Below are 9897 nucleotides of genomic sequence, written 5' to 3' on the forward strand. Positions count from 1 at the left end.
GACACCTTGGACATGGGGCATGGAGCAGGAAATGAACCCTGGGGGATGGAGATGGGTGTGCCAAGGTGTCACGATCCGCTGTTAATACAGGGGAGAGTCCTGATGGTTTGTTTGATCTCAGGGGCGTAAAAGACACAACAGGGGACAAATCAGTTTGCTCACAGCAAAATGAACTTTTATGGAGTGCCAACAACTCAGTTTTGCAATAGAGAGAGAGTTAGAGGAAACAAAGTAAAGAGAGAAAGGAAAAGGGGGAAATGGGGAATAGCTACCAACGGATGAGACAACCATCCCTGTGGTTTGGCCAATACACTCCAGTGTCCTCCTGGTCACGCCAATAGACGTGTCTTCTGTGGGGAGATCTCAAAAATCTTCTTCAGAGAGTCACCTTTTATAGTCCTGTTCCAGAATGAGTGGTGTCTGGCCAAGAGCTGGGGAGATTTATGGGCCTTTGTGAGATGCTCCAATACAGAACATGCAGTGGGTGCTCCGAGAAGCAGCTGTAGGTGCAGTACCTGTTTGAAGGCACTGCACCGTGGAGAGCACAGCGAGCACAGAGCACCAGCAAACAGTCCCTTGGCCAGCATCCACTTCGACCAGGCCAGAACTCCTGCCCAGAAGTAGGTGGGGGGTCCTTGGGGTAGCCTCTATCCTCGTGATGGTTGTGAGGCATATGAGGGAACTCTGGATGGACTCTTACACTGGGAAGTCCTCATTTTGCCCCTGGTGTCCCCATCCCAGTCCTGGTGTCCCCATTCTCCTCCTGTTGCCCCCATTTAAGTGTCCCCATCCCAGTCCTGATGTCCTCATCCTGCTCCTGGTGTCTCCATTCCCATTAATGTGTCCCCCACCCTAGTCCTGGTGTTCCCATCCTGCTTCTGGTGTCCCCGTCCCAATTACTGTCCCTCATTCCCATTCCTGCTGTTCCCGCCTCCATTCCTTGCTGTCCCTATCCCATCCTGGTGTCCCAATCCCTGCTCCCTTTGTCCCCATCCCTGTCCCCAGTGTCCCCATTCCCATTCCTGCCTCGTAGAGAGGAACTGCTGGCCACTGGAGGAAGGAACCTAGATTTACTGCCCCAAGCAGGATTTATTGCCCAAAGCAGGATAATTTCACACCGGAACAAAAGCATTGGGAATATTTGTGGTTCTTAGCTTTAAAACAATGGAAAATAGGAAATTGATCTGCTAGCTAAAGCTGTGGGTGGGTGGGAACAGTGGGATGAGCTCTGCTGGCAGCTCTTGGTTTCCTGGGAAGAGGGAAGGGGCTGGATCCTGCTCCGTGGATCGCTCAGGCAGTGATTCCTGCTGGGATGAGAAAAGGTCATGGTGTCACCCTGTCCCTGTCCTCATCCTACAGGATGGACTTGGCTGGAGCCCATGGAGAGCAGGAGCTGCTCCAAAATCCCACCTGATCCCATCCCAGTCTTGCTCCATCCATCCCATGTGATCCCGCCCCATTCATCCTCCCCCAATCCCGCTCTGGAATCCCACTCAATCCCTCTCCATCCATCCCACACCTACTCCATCCATGCATCCATGCATCCATCCATCCTGCACCATCCATCCTGCCTGATCCAAACTCCAGAATCTAGCCCCAGTCCCACTCCACAATTCCATCTGATCCTGTTCTGGACCCCTGCTCTGATCCAGAATCCCTCCCTGATCCCAATTTGTCCATCTTGCCCCAATCCCCTTATGGAATCCCACCCCAATCCCGCTCCACACCTGCATTCAAGCTGCTGGTTTCCATATCTTTTCCTGCAGAAAGAGAAGATCCATGAGATTCCAGCACGGATCACACACTGGGATTAACCCCAGGATCCATCCTGGGATCTGCACAGAGGGGATCCAGAGCTGGATCCACCACTGATACTCACGGGCTGCCATGCTGTATTCATTCCTGTCCCTCCTCCCTGTGGAAAAACAGAAGGATCAGCGTTGGTGGCACAGGATTCCCAGAACAGTGCCAGGTGGATCCATGCCCCTTCCCGGCCCCCATCCCGTGTGTTACCGGATTGGTGCTTCCAGACAATGAATCCAATGAGGACAATGAGGATGATGATGGCAGCGATGATGGACACAGCGACCACCACAGTGAGATTCCTGCCAGCTGTCGGCTCTGGGAAACGAGGGATGGTGAGGAGGGGGAGGGGAATCCCCATTTGGGAATTCCAAATTCCCAATTCCCACATTCCACATTCCCAGCCTCACCCCAAGCGTAGATCCCGGGCCCCGACATTCCGGGATGCTCCACCCGGCACCGGTACTGCTCCCGCTCCTCCGGCCGCGCCTCGATCCTGGCCCAGGTGTGGAAGGTGCCGTCGCTGTTGGGAACGATCCCGCCCCACTCCGTCTCCTGACCCCAGATTTCATCCCCCTTCATCCAGATGACTGCGATGGAGCTGGGGTAGAATCCGTATGCGTGGCAGGACAAGATCAGCGTCCTGTGTTCCTCTTTTCCAGACACATGGACATCAGGGGGCTCTGGAATGGGATAACGGTGAGAGACATCCATGGAATTCCATGGGAATGGGATGGGGGTGAGATCTGGCAATGGAATTCCCACTGGAATGAAATGGGGGTGAGATCTGCCCATGGAATTCCATTGGAATGGGATGGGGGTGAGATCTGCCACTGGAATTCTCACAGGAATTTCCATGTTACCAAGTTGTCCATTCCAAAATTCCAAATTCCTGTCACCGAATGACACAGAGGGAAAGACACACACTCAGTGACTCTGAGGAATCAAGCAGGAAAAGAACCATTTAATTTACATTTCATGTCTATTTATAGAATTCCAACAGTGACCACGGATTGGACAGTGAGGATAATACCTCCTGACCCGATAGGTCCCATCAATTCTCTCTTCCTCCAAAGAGGAATGCAAAATATTCATTGTTTACAAGAACAGAGTGTGAGAAACTGCAAAAATTATCTGTCAACAATCAGAAGGCTGAACACATGGGCAACACATTCCCACAGGAATTCTGCTCCCACCTTTGTGGTCCAGCTCCTTCTGCCCATATCTGACGTATTTCTTGAGCCATTCCGGGCAGTCGTGCCCCAGGTAATTCGTCCAGCTCTCAGCCACTGTCCCTTCACCTTCCCAGCGCCTCCTGGTGATCTCAGCAGCGCTGTCGGCCGCCACGAATCTCCTGGATCCCAGGTCAAAGGAGATGAAATCCTGCCCATTGTAGCCATCCCGGTAGGACCCACGGACGCTCCCATCGGACAGGAGGTCACAGCTGGAAAGCCACTGTATGGTGTGGAGACCTGGGGGATTGTACCCACAGGGACCCATGGAATTGTGTCCCAGCCCCACAGAGCCTCATCCCAGCCCCATGGATCCACATCTCAACCCACGGATCACAAGATAGCCCATACCAGCCTGATGGATCCCCATCTCAGCCCCTTGGTGCCCTGTGAATCCTCATCCCAGCCTCATAAATCCCATCCCACCCCCATGGATGCCATCCCAGCCCCACAGATCCCCCCACTCACCCCTGCTCTGGTTGTACCGGTCCCGCAGTGTCTCCAGGTTCCTGGCATCCATGTGCTGGTTCCTCTTGCAGGTCTCAGTCATCCTATCCCAATATCCCGGCTCGGCTCCATCCTTTATCCACTGTGTCAGTGGCACCGCCCGGCCCCGCTCGCTGTCGTAGCGCTCGAAGGGGATCCCATCCAGGTACCCAATCATCATGAACTGGGGGATCCCCGGGCTGGGCTCTGACACCGCCACAGACAGGTAATACAGGGAGTGGAGAACTGGGGGGACACAGAGATTTAGGGGGGTTGAGTGAGTCATGGATCAATGAAAGAGGAACTGGGAGAGGTGGGAATGGGGTGCATGGGTCCCAGTGCCCAGGAATGGGACTCAGGAGACTCCCAGTGTGAAGGAAGGGGAATACAAGGACTTGGAGAGATGGAAGAGGGGCTCCAGGCAATCCCTGTGCCCAGGAAAGGAGGTCCAGGGGGTCCCCAGTGCCAAGGAAAGAGGGGTCATAAGGTGGAGAGACCTGGGATGGCTGGAATGGGGGGCTTAGGGTCCTTAATGCAGAGGTCAAGGTGGGGCTGGGGACTGAGAAAAGCAGGAATGGGGGTCTGGAGGGTCTCAAGTTCAAAGAAAAGGAGGGGCTGGGGAAGGCGGGATGGACGGGAAATGGGGTGCAGGGGGGGATTTGTACTGGATAAGGGAGTGCAGGGGGGTCCCAGTGCCCAGGACTGGAAATTCAGGGGGGGGCCAGAGCCCAGAATCCCCCCTGGGACCCTCCACGACCCCCAGAAACCCTCCCGGTCCCCTTGGGACCCCCCCCGCAGGACGAGCAGGGGGTGGAGAACTGGGGGGACGCAGAGACTGGGGGGGCAGGAAGCGGAATGGGGAGAGCCGGGAAGGGTCCAAGGTCAAGGAAGGGACTGGGAGAGGCGGGATCGGGGATCCAAGGGGTCTCTGTGCCCAGGAAAGGGCGTCCAAGGGTCCTCGGTGTTGAGGGAAAGTGGGGTCTGAGGCTGGGAAGAGCAGGAATGGGAGGCCAGGAGGTCTCTGGGTGACGGGAAAGGGGAGTCTGGAGCTGGAAGAGGCGAGTGGATCTCGGAGGCGCAGCCTGGGACACGGGAAAGACACCGAGGGAGTGCGGTGGGGGACGGGACGGGGAAAAGGAGGAATATCAGGGGGTTCATCTGGATCCTATTGGATCTCCGCTGCGACTCCCTTAAAACCCCTGGGACACCCGGGATCATTAGGGACCCAGTTTCGGGAAGCGGCGGGAGTGGAAAACGGGGCGGGGGACACAGAAAGTTGGGAGGTCTGGGGAGTCCAAAGTTCAAGGAAAAGGGAGGGAATGGGGTTTGGGAAAAACGAGATGATCCAAAGGGGGTGCAGGGGTGTTCTCAGGCCGGAAATGGAGATTCAGGGCTGTCCCAGTGCCCAGGAATGGGGGTTCAAGGGGGTCTCGGTGCCAGGCAAAGGGATAGGGGGATTCACAAGACCCAAAATGAGGGTTCAGAGGGGTTCACGTGTCCAGGAAGGAAGGTTTAGGGGGTTCCCGGTGTCCGGAAATGGAAGTTCAGGGTGGTCGCGATTTCAGGCGTCCCACTCACCTCTCGTCGCGCCCCCCGGGTCCCAGAGCAGCCCCAGGAGCCCCAAGAGCAGCCCCGGACCCAGCGCTGGAGCCATCGCGCTGCTCCGCTGCGGCCCCGCCCCCATCACTGGCCCCGCCCCCCCAGCACTGGCCACGCCCCCCTGGATCCACCTGGGACCCTGCACAGCCGCGCACTGCGGGACCCCCGGGCCGGGCTGTGCTGCGCTCCCGGACCCTGCGCTCGAACTCTGCCCGGAACCCGCCGGGTTCGGCCCGGAGCGGGGGGAGCACCGAGATCCAATTTTTCCTGCGGGTGCTGATCCCACCCTGGCGGAGCAGGACTGGGCGCTGTGACCCCGATCCCTGATTCCCAGTCTCCTTCTCTCTATCCCTCTCCTGTTCTCTCCTTTTCCTTTGGGTGATCATACATCCCAGAGCGGCTGGAGAGCCCCGTGCCCAGTTCGGGTTTCCCAGGAAAAGGAGGCCTGGGGGTGAGGTGCCCCGGGCTGGCCGGGAATGGGGGTCTGGGGGTCCCCGGGGTCACGGAAACAGGAGATCCAGGGGCTGGCAGAGGAGGATTCCCGGGAAAGGGGGTGCAGGGGGGTCCCAGTGCATGGAAGTGGGGCAGGGCGGCTGCTGGGAAGGGACTGGGACAGACTGAGACACCGAGGTACACCAGGACTGGGACAAGAACTCTCTGGGAGCAGAACTGGGGCACTAGGGATCACACTGGGATATACTGGGACCACACTGAGGGCTACTGGGAGCAACTGGGAGCATGCAGGGGACAAGTGAGATACACTGGAAGAGACCAGTGGATTGACTGGAATCATGCTGGGAATGATCAGATCTGTAGTAGGGGTGAATAAGAGAAACTGGGAAAATGCAGGGGTAACTGGGATCACACTGGGAGCAGCTGGCCCATGCGGGGGTCATACTGGGACTGACAGGGTCACACTTGCAGTGACTGGAATAGTATTGGGAGTATCTGGGAGTAGCTGGGATCCTACTGGAGGTGACAAGGATCAAATCGGACTCACAGTGGAAGTATCTGGGATACGCCTACTGCATGTCCTCGTTAACATGCACCCCTCCTTTTGTATAACATCCGATATTCCTGGCTCTGTTAAGTGTTTCTGCTTCTCTAATTTCAGGAATTGAGCAGGATCTCGGCTGAGCAGCAGTCCGCGTCAATTAGTAACATTTTCTGAAACCGATGGTTTGTCTTCTTACTTCCTTTTGTACAAGTCCCTGGTCCTATCTCCAAGGACATTAATCCTAGTCTGTTCAAACCCTCTTCTCATTTTCTCAGTAATTATCTTCACTAACTTTATTACCATTGACTTAATTTCTTTTCCTGGGTCCTCTTTGGTTTGGGATTATTCTCAGTGACCTCATTCCCTGTCCTTTTGTAGCCGTTTCTGGATCAGGAGGCCTGGCTGCCACCTGCATCCCCTTGCTCACCTGCTGAATGAGCTGCACTCAGCAAGGTGTCGTGCATGGTAAAAAGATGAGAGTTGCTGCAGCACAGCAGAGGAGGAACTGCATTCGTGTAGAGAGCCTGGTGCAGGAATGGCTAGAAGAGAAAGGCCATAGCCAGATCAACTTGGTAAGGCTAGCAGAGTAGGCCTCAGCCTCAAGGACACAGTGTCCCTGATAAGAGGAAGGCATGTAGACTTGAGAAATACAGGATGCAGATGAGGAACTAAAGGAGCTCTGTTAACCACATGAATGCAGAAGTGCTTAGCCAAGCAGCTCATCTACGCAAATGGCAGACAGACCAATGAGGAGCTAAGATTTTGCACTATGCATGAGCTAATTAAGCATTGTATTTAATCGCCACTCTGCGTACCAATAAACGAGACCTTGCTGATGACCACCTGGTGTCCGCGTCTCCCTTCTCCGACACATTCGTTTAATCCATGGTGTGCCAGGGAACCACAAAAAAGTGTCCCATTCTCATCCTTTCTACATTTGGACTGGTACATGAGCTACTTTCTTATTTCCTTTGTTATCGGTTTTACCACTTTTCGGTTGTCATGTATTTGCCAAGAGCAGTTTGAGTAATTTAATTTTCCACAAACTCCTCCTCATTCTGTGAATAGATAATCTGATCCCGTGCCAGGGTGAAATGTCTCGTTCTTTATTTCAGTGGATTGGTTGTCAGGAAGGTCAGGCACTGGAGCTGTCTGGGTTATTATTTTTTCGAGGACTTATAATATATTCTTTAAATAGGAAGAAGAAGAAGAAGAAGAAGAAGTTTTTAACCTAATTATGCCACTCAAATTATGGGTGAATTTTCTGTCTTCTGATATGAATTCATTGGGGTTCTCAGGGGTTGGTCAATCGATTTGTAGCATTTGTTCTGGTCTCTGTTTATATTTTCCCCATTTTTGGCTGTTTCCTCCAGCCAGGAGGCTGCAGGTGGCTGCATCAATTGGCCACTTTTTTCTAATTAAATCATCAAATAATTGAATTACCAACTGATTTCTCTGGACTAGCAAAAACACCCCAGTGCTCTAATACACCACCCTATATAACCTAGACAGGGACAGCACATGTTGGAGTGAGGAGAGGGATGATTTCCCCCCTCATTTTTTAGTGAAGTTTTCCCAACATTCTCCGTTTGCTGTTTCCCTTTGCAGCTTAACCAATTTCTGTTGCAGTCAGATATCCTCACTATGGGCTCTGCCTTTAGTTGTGCAAATTCCATCTGTGCAAGCAGGCAGAGCTTGGGGTGAGGGGCAGAGGGAATCAGCCCAAATCCTCCCCCAGGCAAGAAAAGTTTGTTACGTTGTCCACACATTGTCTCAGCCGTGTTAATTTGCATTTCTAAAGCTCCTCTCCTGGCTCCCTGGAATGAAGCTTCTGTTCAAGACCAGCCATTGGATGACTCGCATTTCATCTCCCTACAATCTGCTTTTTTTCCCCCCTTTTTCTTTTTAACAATATTCTAGTAACTGTTTATGCATTAAAGCATCACCATTAAAGTTCTTCTCGTCTTGCAAAATGCTACCTAAAGGTGAGCACCGAAAAACCCATACCAAAATTTTGTCATCACTAAGAGACATGCACAAAATTACACAAAAAGTTTGCAATGCAGTCAAATTTTTTCTACCTCTCCTAGGAGTAAAAAGTGATTATCACATCCCTGACCCAAACCTAACTGACAATACAGAAGTAGGATTATTACAAAAAATTATTCTTATGGTGTAATCTTGTCCCTGAAACTGCAGGAAAAACAAAATCAATCCAACAATGTCTTTAGTGTTAGAGTCAAGGCATTACTTGATTCTGGTCAGGATGTGCAACAGAAATCATTTCATCCACACATAGCCCGGGTGTGCAGAGAAAATCATTCCATGGCATGTGAATTTTACTAGATTTTTCCTAAACTTTATACAGTCTGAACCCATTGAAATCCATTGGTTTAGTGTTTATTGCTTCCAAATTGTGTAGTTCTCAGTTCTTCCTATTGGACCCGGATTTGTCACCCTCTGATGTTAATTAGGTCCGCACTCCTGGATTTCATTCTCAGCCTTTTCCAGACCAGGTGTCCCCAGCTATGTCGAGGGCAGTGTCTGGGGTGGGTGTTCCTTGATATTTGCTGATGTTTCGTTGATGTTTTGTTGATGTTTGTAATCTTTGAGGGTATCTTTTGGGCTATTCCCAGTCTGTTGAGATATTAAACTCATCTCTGTTGAGTGGTGTAACATCTCTTTAAAAAACCCTTTAAAATTCCTTTCCCCAATGCAAAGGCGAACCAAGCGTGAGTAGACAAATAAGATTTGTTTTTTAAAATTAGACTTAATACGTTTTCCAGCAGTCGAATCCCCGTCAGCCCAGTGTGTGAGTGTAACTGAGGGGCAGAGTGGAATTGTGCCGTTGTCTTCCCCAGCAGCTGTGGCAGTGCAGGCACAGAAAGCAGCGAAGCTCCAGCAGTGGCAGCAAGGATTGGCCCCAGTGTGTGGAGATGCCAAAGGAGGGTGCCCAGGCAGAGGATTTCAGCAGAGGATCTGTGGGCAGGCCCAGGGGCTTGGCCCGATGTGGAGCCCTGGCTGCTGCTGCGTTGCCTTCAGTGCAGGGTCAGTGGTGCCCTCCCATGCTGCTCCTGCAGCCGGGAATTCCAAATCTCCGGGGCTTGAGAGCCCCTGAGCCCAGGGTGAGGGGTCCCCCCGTGTTGAGCTGTGCTGGCGGCTGTTTCTGTGCTCAGGGACTCTTGGAATGGGCCACGGCACTTAGCCACCAGTGGTGCTTCTTTGCACTCCTTAGGCAGGACCCGATGTCCTGGTTGGATGCTGTGAACAGCAAAGTGCCAAGGCAGGCTCTGTGCCAGCCCAGCTTCCTGTGGGAGAGATTTCACCAGAGACAGGATTCTGGCCACAGACTGCTTCAAATATACATCCCTTATCTCCAGCCCGCACTAGGTGGAGAATTACCAGGGTAAGGAATTCTGAAGATCAATTCCAAGGGAGAGAATTGAATATCTGCCCTGGATCTGGCTCTTATTCTTGCCAAAGCCAATGGCAAAAGTGATACCCATGGCATCTTGGATTCTATTAGCAGCTTCCAAAGGAGTTTCTTTATTTCCCTGTTCATTCTTTCTACCTGATTTGACCTCTAGGAATGCCAGAGCAGCGGCCGGGGCGTCCCGCAGCCTCCTGGGGGCCGGGGGCCACTGCCGGGCCTGCAATTGCCGGGGGGTGCTGGGCTCAGGCAGCGCCCGGCGCTGAGCCCCGGCTGCCCCACAGCCCCGGCCCGGCCCCGCAGCTCCCCACAGGCCCCCAGCCCGTGCTCCCGGTGCCGCCCCTCTGCGC

The 9897-nt window shown here is 53.1% G+C and overlaps 1 protein-coding gene across 3 annotated transcripts; it reads right to left on the reverse strand.

Moving 5' to 3' along the window:
• Positions 1 to 153: 153 nt before the first annotated feature.
• On the reverse strand, positions 154 to 7107 carry LOC148217958 (class I histocompatibility antigen, F10 alpha chain-like). 3 transcript variants are annotated; one of them, XM_088158282.1, is made up of 8 exons: positions 6933 to 7107; positions 3504 to 3767; positions 3000 to 3275; positions 2214 to 2486; positions 2014 to 2121; positions 1880 to 1915; positions 1728 to 1760; positions 154 to 1304 (listed from the first exon to the last, which is right to left on the reverse strand). In XM_088158282.1, exons 1-8 carry the CDS (start codon positions 7066 to 7068, stop codon positions 1291 to 1293), a joined length of 1140 nt encoding a protein of 379 aa, XP_088014408.1. In that variant the 5' UTR covers positions 7069 to 7107; the 3' UTR covers positions 154 to 1290. The 3 variants fall into 3 exon arrangements, with proteins under 3 accessions (XP_088014408.1, XP_088014407.1, XP_088014409.1); XM_088158281.1 differs by having other exon boundaries at positions 154 to 1307; XM_088158283.1 differs by lacking the exon at positions 6933 to 7107 and adding an exon at positions 5100 to 5212 and having other exon boundaries at positions 154 to 1307.
• Between the last annotated feature and the right edge of the window lie 2790 nt (positions 7108 to 9897).

Source organism: Sturnus vulgaris, unplaced genomic scaffold, assembly GCF_052056855.1.
Source record: "Sturnus vulgaris isolate bStuVul1 unplaced genomic scaffold, bStuVul1.hap1 Scaffold_198, whole genome shotgun sequence".
Taxonomy (NCBI): domain Eukaryota; kingdom Metazoa; phylum Chordata; class Aves; order Passeriformes; family Sturnidae; genus Sturnus; species Sturnus vulgaris.